The 23,812-nt window shown below is 36.9% G+C and overlaps 1 protein-coding gene across 2 annotated transcripts in view; it reads right to left on the bottom strand.

Moving 5' to 3' along the window:
• akt2 (v-akt murine thymoma viral oncogene homolog 2) overlaps positions 1-23,354 on the bottom strand; it is a 28,122-nt gene extending 4,768 nt beyond the window's left edge. The window contains exons 1-14 of one of the 2 annotated variants that reach the window (XM_051870078.1): positions 22,962-23,354; positions 12,359-12,437; positions 10,685-10,840; positions 10,391-10,519; positions 9,209-9,320; positions 7,642-7,789; positions 5,203-5,334; positions 5,015-5,080; positions 4,852-4,920; positions 4,627-4,749; positions 4,325-4,453; positions 1,486-1,700; positions 1,317-1,404; positions 636-738 (exon numbers count right to left, since the gene is read on the bottom strand). In XM_051870078.1, the coding sequence (XP_051726038.1) occupies positions 636-738; positions 1,317-1,404; positions 1,486-1,700; positions 4,325-4,453; positions 4,627-4,749; positions 4,852-4,920; positions 5,015-5,080; positions 5,203-5,334; positions 7,642-7,789; positions 9,209-9,320; positions 10,391-10,519; positions 10,685-10,730 (1,360 nt within the window). In that variant the 5' untranslated portion in view covers positions 10,731-10,840; positions 12,359-12,437; positions 22,962-23,354. The remainder of the gene's footprint in view (positions 1-635; positions 739-1,316; positions 1,405-1,485; positions 1,701-4,324; positions 4,454-4,626; positions 4,750-4,851; positions 4,921-5,014; positions 5,081-5,202; positions 5,335-7,641; positions 7,790-9,208; positions 9,321-10,390; positions 10,520-10,684; positions 10,841-12,358; positions 12,438-22,961) is intronic. The other variant, XM_051870077.1, reaches the window with a different exon arrangement.
• Between the last annotated feature and the right edge of the window lie 458 nt (positions 23,355-23,812).

Genomic DNA, 23,812 nt, shown 5'->3' with positions numbered 1-23,812 from the left:
TCTTCTTTCCCTTGAATGGTTTAAAATCGCTTGAATGTGTAAATTGTCAAGAGAAAATAAGTTTAAATGATAAACTTTCACTATGATGGTTAAACATTGCAAATAATCCGCGAATCACATGCTGCACCATGGGGCCTGGTCAACCGCACCAAATCGCATGTTTTTGCTCAGTTTGGGTCTGATTCCCAACAAAATTATTATTATTTTTTTTTTTTTGATTTTCAAAGGTTTAAAAAAAAAAAAAAAAAAAAAAAAAAAAAAAAAAAATTATTTTGTTTTTTTAAACTTATTTCATATGTCAGGGTTAATCAAAACGTCATAACTGGATCTTCCGGCGAAAACGACAGACCCTCTGGTGATGTATGCAGGACTTATCCAATCAAATAAACCCAGCACCTTCAACCCTCCACTTTTGAGTGCAATGCCCACGTCTCAAAATCCAAAAAAATAACCACCTTACATTTTTTCTTTTTTGATAATCTGTTACACATATAATATATGAAATAAAAAAAAAATATATATTTCCCATCACTATTTGGAGTTATTTTTCAAAGAGACTCTTCCTATGTTAATCGTTTTCTCAGACACAAAGAGTCACGACTCCTCAGGCAATGAGGAAGGACTGAGGTACTCACATTGGTCAGGTGGCGTGACAGTAATGGTCTGTGCAGTGAACTCGTCGTCAAAGTAGCGTGTGTCTGTCTCTGAGGTCACTTGGGGCTTGAAGGGTGGGATGAGCTGCAGTAAACATGAAGGGTGAGAGGTGAGTCAGAGACAAAAAAAATTTAGAAAACATTCTGTTTTCACACGTCTCTCATTAGCCACATGCAAAGATCAGCATAAATGACTGTTCAATGTTAAATATCTAATGAACTACAAATAAACTAATTTGGTTTGATGGTATAGTTCTTCTGAACACACTGCAATCAATCACGCTGATGCACCTCAAACGAGATTTGAGAGCATTTGTCAAAAACATGAAGGGGCTGTTTTTCCATTCCAACGCACTACTTTTCCATTGTTTTTATATGTTAACATGCTAGAAGGATGTGTATGACAGTTACGCTCGCATCTTGCGTCTTTTACAATGTCTCGCGCATGACACAGGCTTTTAAAAACGAGAGGTGCTCAAGTTAAAATCAGTTCAACTTTTAAAAACGCGTCTCGAGACCTTGCAGTTTTCCCTATTCCATTGCCCACATCCAGTGTTTTTCAAAGCAAAAAACGCATTCTGTGTGAAGGAGCCTTAACGTTGTACTCTTGTGTGAAGATTTCACCTGATGAATCATTTCTCTCACTGTCTTAAACTCTTTTACCTTCTTTTGAAGGACATCTTGCCAGTTCATGGCATTGAAGAACTTGTGTGTCATCACTTCTTTGGCATCTTCAGGACCTCCTCCAAGCCTTCAAAACACCAAATTCACATTACTAAAACATATGCAAGATCCTCTTCACAACAAAAGTAGAAACAGATGCTCCTCTTACCTCTGTTTAGGGTCTTTCTTGAGCAGGCCGGCCAGCAGGGCCTTAGCCTCGGGCGAGAGGTTTCTAGGAAAGCGAATCTCCTCCATTAAAATGAGCTCAAACAGACGCTCGTGGTCCTGGTTATAGAATGGCAGGCGACCACACATCATTTCATACATGACCACTCCTAGACCCCACCAGTCCACTGCACGGCCGTAATCATTGTCTTCTAATACCTACAGCAAAGAATGTGGAGGAGAAGATGAAAAAGGAAGCATGCATATATATATATTTATTTTAAACAAGAAGCTGAAACAAAAAATTCTTTAACAATAGGATAGAATATTAAGGAAGCTAGTGCTTAAATACAGCATGAAATGGCTTTCACAAACCACTTTACTCATAATGAGGCGTATTTCTGAGTGACAAGAACACTAAATGTGAAAAAGAAAATAAATGACCGAATTCACCTTCTAGTGTACCCCCACTTTTCCCAAAAGAAACATCTTATTTGGAATTATTGCCATAACTTTATTAAATTAAAAGGTGCTGTAAGCAATTTCTGAGAAACAATTTTGTGATGTTTGCTAGAAATGTTTGCACCAAAACACTCTTGTATCCAATCAGCAATAGAGGGCTCATGATGGTGGAGGAGAGAGAGTGAGCAAGCAGGACATTTATATAAAGACTGTAGAAAAATAGATGGCAAACAGGACAAGGGCAGAGAAATATAATTAAAACAAGAAGGGTTATGATCAGGCAAGAGCTAGGACCCATGTCAACATTGGATAAGCTTAGAGATGTTAGAGAGCGGGTAGGCCTGAAAACAGATGCAGAGGTTTCTTTTTTTTCTGCTCAGTATGTGACTAACATTGGTTTTGCTATGTTTCACAGAACCAAGACATGTTGTTGTAATATTAGCAATAGTAACGAGACAGTCTGATGCGCCAGCTGTTAATCGCTGACTGTTGCATAGCGCATGTTATTTTAGGGGCGGAGCAACGAAGAGAGGGGTATTTGGGTGTTGATTTCAAATATCAACAATGTTTCTTAGAAATCGCTTACTGCACCATTAACAAGCAGTAAATTACTGTGTCAAATACTGGAAAGGCTGCATGGCAACAATAGTACCTTAAACCATAATTAGCTATTTAGATATTAAGACCAATAATGAAAGCTTATAAAGATGAATTTTTTCCCTCTTTGGCACAACATGCACTGACGAACTGCGGTCAATAAGAACACACTGGGAATACATGGAGAATAACAAACTGATAATTTGTTTACATAGCATCTTTTTCTGTTAGCCAAAAGAGCAATTGAAATATTTTCAAATCAACATCAAGCTTTGTTCTACAACAACTATATTAATATAGAGCAATAGCTTTACCTTTTCTTTTTTAGTTGCTTCAAATGAACAATGTTTAATGATTCCTTTCCATCTCTTAACATTTAAAAAGATGAAATGTATATGCTAAATTTTACATGAAATGATACTTGCATAACTGAGCCTTTTTTAAACACATTTTTAATTTAACCATTTAACTAGTTACTAGAAGAAATAGCTCAGGAGCAAAATATTTTCTTAAACCTTGATCTAGTACTTCTTGACATGTAGTAATACTGTGAAGATGCCTTTTAGCTTCTGCTCTCCTTTCAATGGTGAAGTTCAAAACATCCAAACAAAATATTTTCCTACTTTAAAGGCACAGTATGTAAGTTTTGCAGCTAGAGGTCGCTAATCAAACAATAAAGGCGTAGCTTGACGATGCCGTGAATGAGCGTGGAATCATGGAAGTTGTTGTCTTAACCTCCACAGCTGATGGTTGAGGTTATGTTTATGGATGAGCTAATTTATTAAAGTTTCATTAACTTAGTACTGTGTTATGAAGCCAGGCGGGACTGAGAGCCTGAGACATTTTACGTTGCTGAGTTTATTATGCATATATGCCGCAGACGGCCGTTGCCGCTCCTTTCGTTTTGTTGCTTACGTTTATTATGATTAAAGTTACGTTTAACATCCACCTCGCTCCCTGTACTTTGTTACAGTTACATTTCATCACTTAAATTCACATTATTTTATTTCATTCTAATGAAATAACCACAAGTGCTTAATTACTACTCATACAGGTCACTTTATTTGACAAATTAAAACTGTGGGTAATGCAACGCTGTTTTACTTGGTCAAAACAATCATACTAAAAATACATTTGAATGTGTTGAAAGTTATGTTATAAGGTTGTGTTATAACAACGTTACATTAACGTGCGCTAACTTAGCTGAGACACTTTTTTCAAGGATTGCAGTAAACTAGATCGATATTAGAATATCATAATAAAAGCTGGATAACTTGTGTTGCTAAATGGCATGCAATCTATTTTAAAATATATTGTATGACGGAGAGAATGCTGTATTACTGTTACTACAAATAAAGCTCTTTCTGATTACGCCATGTTAGCCACTTGACAAAACAGTGTTGTCTCTGAGGCATGGTACAAACATGTTATTCGTGGTAAATCAAGAAAATAAAAGATTCAAACAGTAAGACTAACAATGTTGAGCTATATAATAATGTTTAGTTTTCTGTCGATAAAGATATCCTAACAGATGCTCACTTGTCTAATTGTCTTTGGTGTTTCCATGGTAAAACCGGAAATCAAGGGTAATGTGGATATGATGTCATTGACAGGTGATGCAATGACACGTGCCTTAAAAACACTAAAAAAATTTAATTATCATGGGTCAAAAAAAGAGCAATTCTTAGATGAGCCTGATTTAGATTTTTTCACTTTAATCTGGTACCAAACTATGATTTATAAATCGGTTGAGAAAACATGTTAATGGAGTGAGTTGGCAGTACCTCAGGAGCAAGGTACTCTGGGGTCCCACAGAATGTCTTCATGGTGGCCTCATTAGTAATGCCCTCTTTACACAGGCCAAAGTCTGTGATTTTAATGTGACCATCTTTATCCAGCATTAGATTCTCCAGCTGTAGAGAGAAACATAGTTCAAACAGAATTAGGAAATCTGTCATTTGTGGTAAAAAAAGGAACATGGACTTCATGTCTTTGTGGTCTATGACACCATTACATGCAATACTTTTCAAACACAATTCATAAACTATTTTCACAATAATTACACAGCACATTAAAAGAAGAAAACCTTTAGGTCCCTGTAGACGACATCTTTAGAGTGCAGATACTCCAATGCTGAAACAATTTCAGCCCCATAGAAACGAGCTCTATCCTCCGTAAACACACGCTCTCGAGACAAGTGGAAGAACAGCTGGAAACACGTAGAAAGGAGACAAAACAGAATTTTAAAAGAGACAGAATAGTGAAGGCTTTTCTAGTTTGTTTTTGTAAGGAGTGAGAGGATGTGACAAACCTCGCCTCCATTTGCGTACTCCATGACGAAACACAAACGATCTCGTGTCTGGAAGGCGTATTTTAGTGTCTGTACTCGGAAAGATTGAAAAATGTGAATTAACAAATCTAAAACCAAGATAATTGTGCAATAAACCAAAAAAACCTAACAGAGATGGACATACTGTAAGGAAGGGGTGCCGTGTGTTCTGCAACACTCTGCTTTCTGTGATTGTGTGTGCAACCTCGTCCTGAAATAGACAAAAAACAAAACAAAAAAAAAAAAAAAAAAAAAAAAAGACACGCCACCATGTCATGATTATGAAACAAATCATTCAGGAGCATTTTAAACTTTGATTTATGTGGTGCCCACCTTAGCAATGATGACCTCTTTGCGTAGGATCTTCATGGCGTAGTACATGCCAGTAGCCTTTTCCCTCACTAGAATCACCTTTCCAAAAGTGCCTTTACCCAGCAGCTTTAAGTAGTCAAAGTCACTCATTGTCTGAGAAAGAAAAAAATCCAGTTGAAAAGTTTATTGTATATGAATTAATTCTACTCAGTCATAAAACCTTAATAGAACAATTACAGTGATGCAGATCTGAATCATGTCATAACAAAACAGTGCAATTAAATGAAAAACAAACTAAAAAAGTGCCCCATTATGCTTTTTCGGAAATTACCTTTCATTTAGTGTGCAATACAGTTGTTTGTGAATGTAAAAGGTCTGCAAAGTTTCAGAGATCAAAGTGCATGATAAATTAGTTATCTCGCAAATAAAAGAACTGACTGTGATCCTGAAATGAGTAACAAATTTGCATAATGCATAATTTGTAACACATTTGCATAATACCAGCCTATGGTCTTCATTGGCTGCCCGTGAACAGCATCTACTTTGACCTGCCCTCAAACACTGTAGTCTTAGCTGAGACCAAGAGGAGTTTGGTTTGTTTTGTTGATATTGTCGAGATGACACCGTTTTCTGCACTGCGAGTCCACTTTGCATGCCAAACGATGACGACTCGCGCTTGAATTGAATTGAATTGAAAATTCACACCATCGTTACTGTTCGCATCACTGTGTATGCAAGTGCTGAAGAAGCCTCTGGAGCTGAAATTCAGATATGGTAATGGGTGCTCCCGTTTCCGACACGCGCTGTATGCAATAGACCAAATCACAATGACTGGGCCATCTAACCAATTAGAGAAGAGTAGGCTCTCGGAAAGAATATGGATCCTTGATTGAATCGTTTCAGATAGTGGTTCAACGGATCACAAAACTCACGGTTCGGATCATATCACGGTTATTAAGTCACGGATCAGATCATTTTTCGGATCAGCACAAAAAAAAAAAAAAAAAATTGGGGGGTGGGGGGTAACTTTCCATTTATTACTTAGCCCACTTTACTCCAATACCACAGCAGAAACTACTAGCCTAACACATTATTAAAGGCAAGTGAACAGACTGTAAAAAGAACAAATACTGTACACCAATTACAAGCATAGATAAATACATCATAATGTTACAAATAAAGTATAAGGTCTAACTGTAATATTAATTTTCGTGTATGGAAATGTAGTAATTAAATGTAAAATGACACTTCACTGTATAAATTTAAAATAGATTAATCTTTGTTAAAGCTGTGTTTTGCTGTTTAATTTACATGACAGACAACAGCAGCTATTTATAGGTTGCTGTCACTTTAAGACTAAGACTCCATGCACGCACACATCCGATAGATACACTTCCGAATTCTCACCTTGTTCACTTAAGACATAACCGAATGTGTTTATGAGAATACTTGCCGAGAGGGGTATTTTGACTGACATAATGCATGTATGTGTCCATCCAAGTGCATTTAGGACGCGAAAGAGAAATCAGTTTGGAGTTTGCAAGCTATCTGTAACGTGCCTCTCTCTCTCTCTGTGTGTGCGCGAGTCTTGTATGTATGTGCGTCTGTGCGCACCGATAACAACGTGGCGTGCGATACCGAATTAAACCCTCTTTTGCCTCTTCTAGCGCTGGAATGGTTTTATATCTATTTAATGTGTAAACTAGCAAGACAAAACACGTGCAAATGATAACCTTTCACTCTATTGCGGTTAAACTTGCAATTGATCCGCCAATCACATGCGTGCCGAACCGTAGGGCTTGGTCCGTACGGATCACGGATCAACAACAATCCGTTTAACCACTAGTTTCAGACACGGAGAAAAGAGGTGATGCTGCAATGTATATTATGATATACATTATGGTATATTGGATGCATGTAAACATTGTAGGAGACCTCCAAAACAAAATTAGGAACCTTTAAATTAGCATAACAGAGGCACTTCAAATAAAAATTTTACTTTTAATTTACAATTTAAAAAAAAAAAATAAAAAAAACTATTATTAACATAAAGTGACAAATACATTTAAAAAGCAAACTTGCAATCACACAATTGAACTGTTTTGTACAATATCACCTACAATTATGACAGAATTCAGCAAGTCATTATCACAAAATAAACCATTACAGGGTGACTGGGAACCAACACAGGTCTCATAATACTGGAGGTTTTTTTTTTTTATCTCGTATATTACATGGCTACTACATGATGATAACTGGATATGAAATCTTGATACAAGATGAAATTCTATTATTTGAGAAGAGAGAGTGCAAGGTGACACGAGAGACATGAAATTAGCACATCTATGAAAGAAACTGGTTTCTTGGGACAGCGGTCAAATGAGGTGGTTATTAACAGAGAAGTGAATCATGTTACCCAAACAACCAGAATGTGGCTACACATTGAGGCAAGGCACTCACCACTTTGGTGCGGGATTTTGCGATTGCAGCCTCCATCCCCTCCAGACTGTTGTCTCCAGGGGAGCCAAAGTTGATGTCCATTGGCTCCTCCTCTTCCCGGGACTTGAGCCCATTGGCCACAGCCTGGATGGCACGTATCCACTCTTCTCTGCATAGACATCAAGATGAAATCATATTAGTCATTAATAATTTAAATAATCTAAATAGCAAAGGAGGTTAGGGTTCCTCTTGTTGTTTTGTGTCATACTACGCTGATCTCATGTATGTGATTACAATCCTTCGGATGAATTGAGCTTTTTACTCACAAAATGACCTAAACACAATTCCTGTTTCCACTGAAATGTTTTTCACCTATTTTACGGTCCATTATAAGCAACAGGCAGTGAGTAATAACCTGTTCTGATTAACAAAAAATGTGGTTAATGCACCTAAATCTGCTTTCCCAGGAAATGCCATTTAGTAGGGCTGCCCTCGACTAAAGATTTTTCTGGTCGACTAGTAGTCATTCATTTTAAGCGATTAGTCGACTAATCGCATGTTTATTAATAAACCATATAAATCCTAATAATGAGCATTTAATGGCAACATACCCTAATCAGCGTTCAAGCACACGCAGCTTGCCACAGCGCACCAGCAGAAGTAATGATTATGAATGCATCGGGGGAAAACAGCAAGGAGATTGCTTTAACATTTTAATAATTAATTGATAAACCAGTGTTTTCTGTATTTTCGGCTGCAGTGATGAAGTTGACGATGATGACTCGTCATCTCCGCCAGTAGTGCGTGCACCTATATGCACGTTTCATACGGATTACATAACCTGAGAATATTTGTTTTCCATTTGAATTGCTTCATTTAAAAGTAGACATATCACTTTCTATAGATATATTTTTCATGTCTGTGAGGCAAGTTTACATGGAGTTCTTTTTTTTGGTGTGATCAAGTTCATACAAAGAAAGCACACCCTGTTTGCTTTCATTATTTTACAAAAGCACAATGTTTTGTTGTTATTGTGAGTGCACACAAATAAAAGTAGACTCTTTACAGATTCAAAAGATGTATTACTCTTATCTGTATGACCAAAAATGAAGGAGTATTTTAAGTGCAAGTGATCACACCGGCACCTCCATGTTAGCTGTCATGCAGTAAGCGCGCTACTATTCAGTTTTTACACTCCGCATAAACACTTGAATAGCCCACATTTTTCTAGGTTAGTGTTAGAGCAAATGGCCATCTAAAGTTGCTACTACTTTTTTTCAGATGATAAGCCATATATGAGGTCGATGAATGATAGGTGAGCGTTTGGATGTCCTGCCTGATGTACTGTAATTACCACACAGACCAGCTGTTAATGGTCTGTCTGTCACAGACTGCGTGACTTCGCCACATCCTGTCGATTTTATTTTTCTGCGACTAATAAAATTTTGGTTGACTAAGCCTCTTCTCGTCGACTGTTAGGGGGCAGCCCTACCATTTAGCATCTCCATCTTAAGCTTTCTCTCTCTTCCACTCATTCATTCATCCACAACAAACACAGATTCCAGCAGGACTCTCCATCTCATCTCACCTTTCAGCATTGCTATCCACATGGAAGGTGCGCTCAATAACAGTGGTCCACTGCAAGCAGCGGATGACAAACGTGTTCGGCCGAGGTCGTTCAGTCTTCATCAGCTGACACTCTGCAAAGGATATTACAGTTTTAAAAAGTTGTAATTTGGATTTAAATTTCTTGAATGGGTCAAAATTTCTAAACACCATATATTAAAGGTGAACTGTGATTTGATCTGTGCCCCTTGCTTGCTGTTGATTAGGTGGTTCTTTTTGACTGAATACTCTGATTTCCAGGTTTAAACGCATCAGACTGTTCAACACTGATTAAAAATAATAATAATAACAATTATAAAATAAAGTAAAAAGTCATTTTTTTCATGAATTCTTTCATTTTTGGTCAAATTGTAGTTTACAGTTTCAGTGGTGTTTTCATACTTTTTCAAACATTCGTATTTATACTTTAGTTAAAGATGAACGGTGTAATTTCTATGCCACTTTTGTAAAATTGAAGTCTATTTTCAAAAAGGTATTATTGAACACTGACTCCATTTGCTATTGGTCAGACAAACAAATAAATTTTTTGCCATCATTTACCACTATACTTTAAAGTCACCATTAAAAACAAAATTGACCATGATTGTTATTTTTTTTTATGGAATACTTCAGTATTTATTAAATTATTTATTTGTGCACATCGTTTTTTAAATTCACGTGTTCTCATATTCTTTAATCAAAATAACTTCCCCTCCCCCTTTGCAGTGACATCTCTTCTCTGTTGATGTGTTACTGGCATGAGGGCGGGGCAACCTGCCACTCACATGACATCACAGCAATAGCAAACAACAATGAGCCAATCAATTCCTGATTAACAAAATCAAGTCCCAACTACAAACTACAGTTTCAACTGCTAGAAGTGTTATCTGACATAATTAAGATTAATTTTTTCTGACACAGTTTAACTCTGAGATCTTGTCATATTTTATTACCATTTTTTTAAACTATAGAGAATAAACTGTAATAATGAATGAAATGTTCAAGGTGTCTGAATAAATTTTGGTTTGACTGTATATCATACATCCCTTGCCTTAGCAATAGTTTCTGTAAACTATAATTGGTAAGCAATAAACCAACTAAGGGAGCCATATTTTAGAATACTACACGATCTGGTGCGCATGGAGAGAAACAGACTGTGGCAGACCTGCGACTGAAAAGTTGTTAAGAGGCGGCTGATTGTGGTCTGACGTCTCAGGCTTCTCCTTGTAGCCGATGAAAGAGCCATCACTTTTTAGTATGAAATATCGGGGCCTCCAAGTCTTAATATATTCACCTGCAGACAGAAGGAGGAAGAGATACAAGGAAGTAGATGGCAGGAAGATAAAAGCGTCAAAAGGGGAAAAAAAAGAAAAGACAGAGACAAACAACAAATCAGTGTTTACCATCTAAAAATATGATACGGACTGTTCTGATGAATGTGTGAGCATGCAGTGCTCACCTCTCTTGTGGAGCCAGCCCTCTCTGACGATGCTGACCTCGTTCATGCTGGGTTAGGGGTATGTGGGGCGTAGGGCAGGGTGGCAGGGAGGTTGGGGGAGGGGGAGCGTCGAGCCTCGGGTCAGACAGACGTTCAGTACCACAGAGCCAGACTCACCTGGGATCAAGACAAATAAACCAATGTCAACCACAAAGTACAACATAGGAAGCACTACAGACTAAGAAGTTTTACATATCTATTGCTTATAACCAACCCTCTACAACACAAGTAAATCACTAAATTTCACGCTAGGCAACTAAAAAATGTTTTTAATTAGCCAGTGGCTAGTAAATTGTATGATTTCAGTCAAAATAAGTTTAACACAGACATAATTTCATTGCCTGCTGAGGTTTACGCACCGTCGCTTGACTAAGAGCGCCCTCTGCCGCTTTCTCACACGCGCGCCCAACGCAAGAGAAAGAGAGAGATTTACAGATGCCACGTAAAGAGAATTGATGTGCTAGATCTAAACGCAAGGCTCGACATGACTGCCCGATGGGCAAGAGATGACAGATCTGTCATTTTCCCAAACGGGCCAGTGCTGCATAAAAGTTTATCATTTGCTCGTGTTTTTTAGCAAGAAGACACAAAATATAAACCACGCTTGTCTGACAGAAGGCCTGGGATGCGAACACTGAATTGAGCTCTTTCACGTCTTGCACTTGAACGGACAATTTCACACAAAATTGTCAAAATGTCCATCTTGGCTTGTATTTTAGTAAACATAGTCGGTTATCTTAAGTGAACAAACAACAGTTTAAAAAAAAGAAAGCGCATGTGTAACAATATCAGTATATCCGTGCACTGTCTTAAAGTGACAGCCTAATATTCCTGCTGCTGTGTTTTTAATGTTAATCAAACAACAAAAGACTCACTGCAAAAAAAATTACTGCTCTTGACTGAACTTTTGTAACTTTAATAAGGATTAATCTGTATTTAATTTATACAGAGAAGACTATGCAGTGTTTGATTATTAAATTTCTGTACATAATCTACCTAATCTGTATCTAACTACTGTGAGATCTACTTGAAAAAACTGAAAAGCACTGTTTATTTAATTTGCATCCATTGTGTTTATTTGTGCTATTTCTTGTAGTTTGATTATTTGTTCTTATATTTATATAGAATTTTTTCATTTGCATTGTTCTTGCATTCCATGTAAAAACTAAAGTCTGGCGAGTAAAATAAAAAAATGTTACTAGCCAATGGCAAATCAAGCTTCAGTGTGTCTGTAGAGGGTTGCTAATAGCAAATAGTATTTATGAACAAAACAAGAGAATAATAATGGAAACAACATTAGACCCTATTGCGTTTCATTGTATGGGTGCATTTATTCCACAGAATAAAGAAAATTATATAGGTTTGCAACACCATTTGGTGAGCAAATACCTTTAATAAAAGCATTGTGTATGACTTACTAATTGACAACGTAACCGTGACGTTGCATGCTTGTAATTTCATTTGCTCTTTTATACAGTACGCACCTCCACATTCACGAGCAAATGAAGAGTGCGCGCTCGAGCACAGAATAACGTCCGACAGGACAGGAAATTTAGTTTTTCTGAGGTGAGAGACTTTTTGTTTTGCAGCAAGTTACGAAAATAACATTAGAATAATGACACTGACATTACATACAGTTATAGCCTGACATCTCATCTGACCACAGATACTGAATCAGGACAACTCGTTTTTCTCAGACAAGCTTAAACTGCATCTGAAAGAAAAAGTCAACAGCGTTCATGCACGTCTTTCAAAATAAAAAAGTTTCGCATCAGAAAAACATTAATTAGATGTAATTAATTAGAATTAAGTTTTATTTGTTGTTGTTTCTTTGACTACACACTCCGCAACCCACTCAAAACGATCTTGCGACCCACCAGTTGAGAAACACTGCTCTAGCACAAAACTGAAAGATTTTACACAAATTGTCACCTGACTAAAGCTACAGGAATGCCACCTGTTCAGAAAGTTTGTAATGTAAACTTGACATAAATGCAGCATTCAGCACTCTGTAAGAGATAAGCCTCAATCTCTAAGGATTTCACATTTAACAGAAGAGGAACAGCTGAATTGCATTTGTTATCATCTTACTGAATAAAACAGAGCGTCCTGTACACCAATATTGAACTCTAGCTGGGGGCAGGAGAGCAATGATCATGACAGAGAGGTGAGTGTAAGACTTTCTATGGAAAATTTCAGTGGTGTTATACACTGCATGAATGAATCTTAAGTGCTGAGTCATTATTCACATAAAAGTGTCTTTACATGCGGGATAAAGTGCTGATCGAGGATCAGGGTCTGATCCTGGTGGATGCTGATGGATAATCATTTTTTTGACTTTATGAAGATGATTCCAGGCAATGAGTTGAACACTAATCATCACCTTTTATTCTAAAAGTGCTAATGTGAATAATGCAATATTCACCTCACATCTGTCCTGAGCTCAGTTACTAAAAATAAGAGCAAACCAGTTCGAAAAGATAAGATAGATACTTTAAGATGTTATTAGTCTTTTTAAGAAGTCCATTTTTTTGGATGAATAATTTATTGTAGCTATAATGAAAAAAAAAATATAGGCTAAGAATTTATGATTATATAAAATTACGCTTAATATAAGGGTCAATGACGTAACCGGTCATTTTTTTTTGTCCAAACACCTTAATAATAATAATAATCAACAAAGATATGACATCCAAAGTATGTAAGGAAGTACAACTAGATCTCTTTTATTGAATCCAAAAGGTTTTAATTATATTTTGCTACATATAAGGGTATTTTAAGGCCGGAACACACCAAGCCGACGCCGACGAACTGGTGGTGACGAAAGCAGACTGCGGAGTTGGCTCACGTTGGCAGCATCTGTGTCCAAAGTTGGCCTGACACACCAAACCAACGCTCGACACCCGACGGCCAAGTAGCATGTCCGTTCTGCGCCTGCGCAAGATGAAATGCCTTTCCGTACCAGCAGGTGGCAGTAGCTGAACAGCCAATCAGAATGATCAGATGGCCCGACGGACCGCCGAGCATCGATTCAACATTTCGAATCAGCCGGAAAAAAGCCGACGAGGACCAACTTCAGCCGATGGTGCAGAACACACTGAGAAAACTTAGTCGGCCGACGAACAAAAACTGCCCGACGGCCAACCGTCGGCTTGGTGTGTTCCGACCTTTAAAGATTTTGAAATGTCAAAAGGTCATTCGGTTTAACCGTCCAAAGGCCAATACAGCCATTGCAATTGTGATTAAAATATCTTAAAAATGTAATGTATATATTTTTTATTCTGGCATGATTTTATAACATCATTTCTCAACATAGTGCAAAATGGAATTAAAATTATGTGTCGAAGTCGTTGATTTGTTATAAGAATGTCCAGAAAAATGAATTTCATTGATGTCATTCGGGGGAACCAATATAAAGGGACCATTTTGGATCAAGTCATGCGGTCAATATCATGTGACAGGATGTGACATCATTCAGACACCTGCAAAGGACCACATGGTCCTGAAGCAAAGTAACCAACTCTCTTTTAACTCTTTAAAAAATTAATGTTTTTACTTGCTCATACGCATGTCCCGAAACATCAGGTCATTCGGTACAACTGCTATAAAACATGGAAAATGTTGTAATATTTTAAAAACTTGTAATATAAAATGTTTGACTGTCCTTTTTGCTAGCTATCTAGCTAGCTATCAGCTTGTTAGCATTGTTTGAAAATATCTTCATTCGGTAAAACCAAAATTCAAACTTTTTTTGATGACAAATTTTGTCCATCTTGTATAAAAAAAAAAAAAAAAAAAAAAAAAAAAAAAAAGCAGTGTAAATTGATTATAAAAAACACAATCTCATTGTTAACACTTAATAAAACTTTAAAATTAAGTACATCTTTATTATGTTTTTTACTTTTTTAAAAACCTTATTCGGCAACGACCCATAAATAAATGTATTATGCTTATGCTGATGATAGTGATTAAATGTATAATGCATTTGTTCTAAAACCCTTTATCTAAATTTACTCGCATGTGATTAAACTGACATCAGTTACAAAAAGGGAAAAAAACTACTTTTCTTCCTGTGGAACAACTTAATTTGAATTTAATTTACAAATGTTTTTAATTGATGCTTTGGATGAGAGTGCAAAATAACCATGAAACCTGCATTCCCTGTTATTCCATGTTATTCGCAAGGCTTTTACTCTGACAATATTATGTGTAATGCAAATGCTGTGGTTTTTAAAATCACAATACGTGTGAAGAGAATAACACAGACTTAATGAACATGGGACAAGGATGAGCCTCATTTACCACAAAGTGTTTTTAAACCATTTCTGACGGGAAATGCGACAGCTCTATTCTATCACCATGGAGATGCCAATTAGACTGCAGTGAAGCCAGTCTGATCCACAGGTGAACACGCCACTCTGTACACTGAACAAGACAAGACACCTGCTGTTTTCAGAATCAGCATTAGAAAGCACATGGTTTTTGCTGCATAAAGCAATGCTTAAATGACAATTTGGGAGCAGAATTGTTCATCCGCAAATGAAATTGCTCCTTGTAAATGCGAAAGTTGACAGAGTATTGTGGGTGGTTGCTAAGGCATTGCTGGTAATTCTTTTTAAGCTGATTAGTTTAAACACTGATTTGGCAATGATTAAAAACTACTGATAAGATCTTTAGTGTGTTTAATTTATTCATTATTAATATAATAGTAATATGGTTTAGTTTAATAGTTGCATACATTTAATTTTTGTTTTAAAGGAATAGTTCACCAAAAAAAAAATGAAAAATCCATCATCATTTCTGTCATCACTCCATGCTATGTGTTGGAGCGCTGCCCACCAATGTTTTTTTTTGTCAGTACAATTGAAGTCGATGCCCCGATATGCTCTTGGCGAAGTTCTTTTTCGTTCTTCGCTTGGGGTAAAAAGAAGTTCATAATGTGTGACCAGCGGTATACTACGGCATAACATCCCAACTCTACCCACACTGATGAGAGCAACAATTAGATGAATATGTAAATATGTGCTGTGCACTTTCCATGTTAAAGAAGGCGGAGCCTCAGCGTACTCCTACCTAATATGTAATCGCCATGGACCACTGGTAGCATGAAGGTTTTTACCAGCCGGAGCGACCTTTTTCCGAAAGTTCGCTTTGGCAAGCTGTTTTGAACTCCCGAAATGAACTCCAAATGAACTTTGTTGTGGCCTGATTTTGTTCGAAATGGCGTCACCCCAGTTCATTCCCCAATTTAGCTTAAAGTGTATTGGGCCTTCAGTGGGATCCAGTGCTGTTTTGGACCATTGTATGGCCAAAAAAAAGTTTAAACATTTTAAAACACAACCTATCTGTTTTGTTTTCTGAAGAAGACACTTCAAAACTGCAAAATTACTAAAAGTAGTTCAATATGACATGTGAATTACATATCAAGTTAATGGTTGCTGCCATAAAATTTAATCTTTAACCATTAGATGTGGCAGGTTAGATATGATCGACATGGATTAGAACATTATTCACTTTCATTGTATGGAAAACAAATGCCAAAACATTCTTTACAATATCTTCTTTTATGTTCCATGTAGGGCTGGCCTCCAACAGTCGACCAAAATTTTATAGTCGGTTAGTCGCAGAAAAAAAAAAAAAAACCTGTGGCGAAGTCTTGTGAGGGGACAGATCATTAACGGCGGGTCCTTGTGGCAATTAGGGCTGTGTATTGCCAAGAATCTGGCGATATGATACGCATCACGATACAGGGTTACGATATGATATATTGATATATATTGCGAAACTGCAAGAAAGGTGATATATTGCAATATTTCTTGTTTAAAAAAAAAAAAAAAAACCTGTCAAAAGGAACACTACCATATGCATAAAACCTGACAAAAAACTTTATTTAATCAAGATGATTAAGATGATTATCACTTATCACTAGGGCTGGGTAAAAATTTTAACCGATTCTCATTTTTACGAACTGATATTGATTCTTAAATCCCAAGAATCGATTAGTCTAGTCTGTTTTCAGTTGACGAATGAGCAGAATACGTAGCGCCTCCCATCCAATAAATCACAATAATCTTTGTGCTTTGTTACTTTTGATATGAAGCAAAGTCTCAGATTTCAAATGACATCCATCTTATTATGGGATTCAAAAAATAAATACCGTTTTGGCGCTGTTTATTGTGACGTGACAGACCGCTTTAGCGCCTCAGTTAAAGAGAAGCGGCAGCACGGAGCGCATGTGAACATCCTTTACTCCGCTTTAGTACCAGTTACAGCGCGAAATAAACACGACTAAACATCTGAAGGTATGTTAAAATATACAGTACAACTTACCGAAATCGGTATCATGTCTCGTGTAATAGCTCAATCAGTGTTTCAACCTCGGAAAGACGTCAATAAAACAGCTTGTAAACAATGTCACGTAACGTCACATTTACCTCAGAAAAACATATTCAGTGACCATAAACTCGCTAGTCAGCTAGAAAAGTGAACTCTAGAAAGCAACATTCTGATAAATATAGCTATGCACCATTACATATTATAATTTTTAATGTTCTTCAATATTTAATCCATGTTTGAATAAATCAGTTATGACAGCCGCGATTTAAATTTGAATTACGAATTGGAGTAGAAATATAATTATGTAATTCTAAACTATTTATAATAAAAACATCATTGAGTGTAATTTAAATGTTTGTATATAAATAAGTTAATTTAACTTTCAGTATTATAGTAGTACCAACTGACCTAACATGTGTAGTTTACAGCATTAGTTGATTTTTTTCCTCTAGAAAACTTGCCATGTACTGTACTGATATACTACATCCACAAATAATCAATATCAAATCAAATCGAAATCATAATCGAAAGCATGTAAATAGTAATCGAATCGAATCGCGAAAATTGTGTCAATACCCAGCCCTACTTATCACTATTTTGTGCTATCTAGGAAAATAGTAAAGTGACTGCAGGATTCTTTAGGTGTATATGTTTTAAAGTATAGCACACAGTATAGCAGTTTTTAATTTCTTAAGTATTTAACAACACAAAGTCATAGTCCATTGACTGCATTACTCTTTTCTTTTTTTTTCATATTTAATACTGTAAAGCTGATTGCTTTAAAGCAGTCTATTGTATAAAGTGCTATTTAAATAAACGTGCCTTCAGTGAAGTGCTGAAACAGAGCTGATGCAAACATATCAACATCATTTTTGTTGTGGTTTTATTTTGTTATTAAGAGGAAAGCGTGCAGTACATATTAAATATTCTATTGAAACGCCTCTCTTAGCAGCGCGGAAGTCATCTGGATGTTAAGTGAGCTCTCAGATTCAATGCGTTTCCCAAGTATTGGATTTTAACATGGCCTACTCTCCTTAGTGGTTTCTTTAGAGTTGAAGCCAAAATGAGTCCACACTTTAGCTCTGTACACTGCGGCAGGAGCTGGGATAATTTGGAGACACATTTTTGCTTTTATTATTTTTATCATCTTATACTTTTTTATCCGCCCGAGTTAATGAAACCATCCGCGATCGATTAACTAGTGAAAAATCTCCCCTCGCCCTACGTGTTTCTTACCTGCTGGCTCTGTGTGCGGCTGTCCGCGAGAACTATTTGCTCCCTCTGACATTCCCACGTGCGCTGCAGAGACGCGGTGGATATTTCACAAAGGCGGCGCTGTTGCGCATTCTACAGGCTCGCACAACAGTGTTTCAGACTGCTTCAAAGTGATTCCCAATCAATGAATAGAGCACCATTATGCCAAGCGATTGCTAATATACTCGAGTTTTATGAATTATGACAATGTCTACTGTATGACTTTTATATAATACGTTTTAGAGACGGTCTCTCATCTGAAGAATCAGCCCACAATAGTGTAGACATTTCAAAATAAGAGTCCCGGTGTATTTCGGGATTGTTTATAATTAAAAGTCATTAAAAGTTTTTTTTTTTTCTTCTGGGCATTATTGGTATTTTGGTTACACAATAAATTGTATTTATTTTGATATCCATTTAATTCATAGTAAACTATTGTAGTCTCTGGCTGGGATGCTCCCCCACAGGAAGAATAGCCTAAGAACATTATTTGACACATTATTCAATAATATTAGTATTTAATTAAATGTAATAGTAGCCTATGTAATTAAAATGAATTTCAATAAAAATATTGTTAAAAATCACAAATTATTTGTTTGTCACATGCAGTAGACCATTTTTGTGCCATGGGTAATACGAGGATTTTTCACCTGGCTACCACCACAAGTATATTTCAAACCTGTGGGAAGCACTGCAGTGTTTTTGAGAATCAGTACAGTATCGCCAAACATAATATCGCGATATTCACGTGTATCGATATTTTCTTACACACCTGGTGGTAATTACAGTATGTCGGGCAAGAAATCCAAACTTTCGTCTATCATCCATCGACCTCAAATATGACTTATAATTTGAAACATGTAAGTAGCAATTTTACATGGCCGCCCACTCTAACGTTGTTATTAGGGGCATATCCAAGTGTTCGTGCAGAGTGTGGAAGCTGAAGTATTTGCACACTTACTGCAAAACGGCGCCGGCGCAATCACTTGCAATTTTTCCTGACAACAGCGGAAACATTTTGGTCATACAGATAAGAGTTATACATCATTCGAAATTGATGTATGTACTTTTATTTGTGTAAACTCACAACAACAAGAAAACGGTGTGCCTTTGTATATAAAAAACAAAAAACAAAAAACAGGATGCGATTTCTGCTGTTTCGGTCTCCCTGATCTGGAGAGCGTCACAAAAATGAACCAAAATTATATAGCGTATAGGCTACTTGCCTCACAGGCATGAGAAATACATCTATAGAAATCATGAAATGTCTACTTTTAAACTAACCAAATAAAATCGAAAAGAAATACTCTCTGCTTATGTAATCCATAGGACAGTTGCATTTCTTTCTATAGGCGCATTTACTATACTGCAGAGATGGCGAGGCAGCTTTGTAAACCATCTTTGTAGCCGACACTGACTCAGAAAACACAACTTTATTAATAAACAAGGTAACACTTTACAATAAGGTTCATTAGTTAAACATTAGTTAATGTATTAACTAACATGAACTAACCATGAGCAATACATTTGCTACTGTATTTATTAATCTTCTTTAACAACTGTATTTTAACTGTAAAATACAGTTGTTCATTGATTGTTCATGTTAGTTCACAGTGCATTAATGTTAACAAGATTTTAATAATGTATTAGTAAATGTTGAAATTAACATTAAGAAACATCAATAAATGCTGAATAAGTGCAGTTCATTATTAGTTCATGTTAATTAATGTAGTTAAGTAATGTTAACTAATGAACCTTATTGTAAAGTGTTACCATAAACAATTAAAATGTCTCCTTGCAATTTTTCCCCCGACATATTCATAATCATAACTTTTGCCAGTGCTTTGCGGCAAGATTTATGCATACGCTTGAACGCAGAATAGATATTACACCTATATTAAAGGCTCATTATGGTTTAGTATTCTCAGTATATTTAATTAATTTAATTTAATTAAATAATTTAATTAATATAAACATGTGATTAGTTGACTAATGGCTTAACTGAATGACTACTAGTCGACTAGAAAAATATTTAATCAGGGGCAGCCCTAGATCTATGGAAGAAAGCAAGTCATACAGGTTTCATTATGGGGTGAACCATCACATTATATTTTAATATTGTCCTTTAATGTTTTTTTGACCATGACATTAAAATAATTATTGGCTTATTTTATCTTTCAGGATGTTAATATTGGTGCATTGCTTGTGTATAAAAAATCAAAAAAATCAAATTCAAATTCGCGAATTCGTCAAATTCGCGTCAGACGCGTCTAGTTGGACGCTTGAACATTTTGAGTTTACTCGCTTCATTCGCGCGTGAAACTGACTTCACAACAGACGCGAATTCGCGTCATGAGAGGGGCTCTCCCGCTCCTTTGTGTCCCAGACTCTTCCACTTCTTCTGAATAAACAACTCGTCAGCGGGAAAATAGTTGTAAATTACAGAGAATAAGATCAATTTGCCAGCTTTAGCTAGCTTGAGGTCTCAATATGTATATATATAGCTCAAATTGAGTAAAGACCGTTTTTTATAACTTACCAGATTGTCCGACCTCCTCACTCACTTTCTTTCAAGCAAGATCCTCTTTTTTCCTGTTTCTATAAAAGTATGAAGATGTACAGCGACGTAATTTTGTCCTCCATTGCTGTTTCGGATTTCTGCCTCAGTCACGTCACTAATAGAGCAAGCTCCTGATTGGTTAACGCGACGCGAATTTTCGCCAAAGTTCAGAGTTTTCAACTCGGGCGTCTATGGCGTCAGACGCTCGATTCGCGCATCAGACGCGTGAACGCTCAATTCGAGCGCGCGCCATTCGCGCCGCAGGACGTCTAGACGCGCGTTTACATTGACTTAACATGTAAATCAGACGCCCCAGACGCGTTCGGTGTGAAAGCAGCATAAGGTATTAGATCAATCAACTTGAAGCAAAATTGCATGAAATATTAATCTAAGAAGCAAAACCGTGTAACATAAGAGTTATTGTCAGAATAAATCTTGAAAGATCTGCCAGATGAGTAAAACAAATAAACTAACTCCAAATATATCTGGGAAAAAAAATATATATATATATATATATTAGTCTAATATTTTAATGAAATTTGATAAGCAAAATTCTTTTTGCTATAAAATTGTTTACCAGTTTTACCAGAATTTTTTTTTTCCAGCAATGTGGTCCAAAAAGCCCATCTCTGAGTCTCTTTAATTTTTAGTGTCTTGATATAATGCAAGTCTGTGGAATGTAATGCTAGTGCTAACCCTAATGCTAATTTTATCTATAGCTGATCGCCTAGAAAACACACCTCTCCTCAGCAAGACATATTTTAAAGTACCATTATTGTTTGTAGCACACACGGTGCAGGACAGAATGTATGGCACAGTTTAACATTTAGTGTAAGGTGTTTGTTCAAACCACTAACCCTATATAAACAATAGTAACAGAGATTACTGCCTTAGCAAACACCACTAAAATTTAAAAAAAAGCTGTTTTTCTGCTTTATTATTATTATTATTATTATTATTATTGTTGTGAGATCTGAGTGTAAGATCAGTCTGTGCCAGAGGAGTTTCCTGGCATAGCAGTGCCTCTGGCACAGATCTGGCATGCTGTCCTATCACCATGGGCACAACACTGGATTATCCCTGCAAAATAAAATCCCCACCTTGTGACGCCCCTGCTAGTCCATTACACAACTGCTTAACACATGCACTGGCATTAAAAACAGACGGACTGTCTCTATCGCTGGCATATACGTGTCGTGCATCTAGCGTGCGTGTATCAGTTGGTCAGTGGTCTGTCTGTTCCTCTTTTTCAACAACAACTCTCTCGCGCGCACATACGCACTTTGAAGTCCACAAGAGAAAGACAAACAAGAGCTGTGACCATTTCAACAAACAAATGATTACACATTTTCTGTGCTGAGTGGAATAATTCCATACTGAGAAGTCCTAAACCTGACCCCTCTCAAACCCAATAACCTTCAGGCCTCGTTTACACTCACGCACTAACCGGATGGATGCATTATTTCATATCTGTCAAACATCTGACCACTTTAACCTTAAATAAAGTTTAAATATTTTAAACACGCAAACAGAATTGAATTGAACTCCACGTGGAACAGCATGGCAGCTCTATTAATAAAACCAATGGCAAAGGGGCATCAGTTTGATCGATCATACAGCATGTACAGTGAGTTCGTCCTATAGATTCACATCCATCATGCATCTGTACAACGTGTAAAGGGCCTGATCAATAATATACTCTCATTACCACTAATTCAGCTTCTTTTTCTTTTTTTACTTAATAGACTGAGATTTCCGTCAAGACACAATGATGCACTTACAACAATCAAAGATCCCGCGGGAGAGACCAGCATACGCGCCAAATGGGTTTAAATTAATATATAAGCGTTCTTTTATATATTAAAATGATGTGTAAAGGGAAACGAGGAACAAACGTGTGTTATGACGGGAGATGATGTTTATCTATCCAGTAAGCCTAAGAAACATATTCGTAAAGAGATTCTGTCTGGTAATGTATCACAATGGGCAACAACACATAACATTTAAGTGCAATTTAAATATAGAGACTCGGGCTAGGCTAAACATCACGCTAGCCATCAATCATCGATGCACGTTTTAGTCCCTTACCTCCACTTTTATTCTCCTGCGTTGTGTTGGTCAACTGAAATGTAAAAATCCTCAAAAGCCCATGTAAGTGGGGTGAAACGAGGGTGTTTAGAGACCTGAAGTGTGTATTTATTCCTCTCGAGAGCTGCTGTGTATTGAGCTCTGCCAATGACCACTCAGCTGCCCCAAAAATAACAACACCCAACCGTCCGATTATCCTCACAAACCGCCCCTCAGTGGCCCAAAACACGAGCCCGGTCGCCCAAACTCATCCCACAGCGCTTTTCTGACGCGTTTAAGGCTTTTAAAACCTCGTCGTGCCCGTCCTGTAGGTCTGTGAGCGATGTTGCGGCGGTGGTAGTGGTGGTGGTGTCGCGAATAGGCCTCCGTCTAGCGACTCAACGGGAGCACAAACAGGAAATGACCTCAACGCACGCTCGGTGCGACGTCACAGGCAACGTCCGAAATTTGAAAATGTTTGTTTTTTGTGCTGCTGTCTTGTCAGTAATGTAGTGATAGTGAGGTTGTGATTTTAGAGTGAAATCATAAATGTCCAGGTTGTTTTATCGATCGCTATTTCAATACTATAACACATATTTACTTGGCATGCGCCCTCTGCTGGTTATGTGTCACAGTTCCTCTGCAATATTCATTTTTCAAAGTTAAAGCCTTGAGTTTAAGAGAGAATAATATTGTACTCCAATATAAGCATGGTAGCATATTGCCTAAATATAAGGATTTGTAGGTAATTTTATAAAGAGTCATAAAAACAAAATCAAAAAGCACAATGGTACTACCATTTTTGTGCTATTTTTGAAATGCATTGGAGGTCCAAATAATTACCATGGTATATGAATATGGTAATAATTCGG

Source organism: Ctenopharyngodon idella, chromosome 18 (genome assembly GCF_019924925.1).
Source record: "Ctenopharyngodon idella isolate HZGC_01 chromosome 18, HZGC01, whole genome shotgun sequence".
NCBI lineage: Eukaryota > Metazoa > Chordata > Actinopteri > Cypriniformes > Xenocyprididae > Ctenopharyngodon > Ctenopharyngodon idella.
The sequence above is the reverse complement of the archived record's forward strand: the minus strand, read 5'-3'. Positions and strand labels throughout refer to the sequence as shown.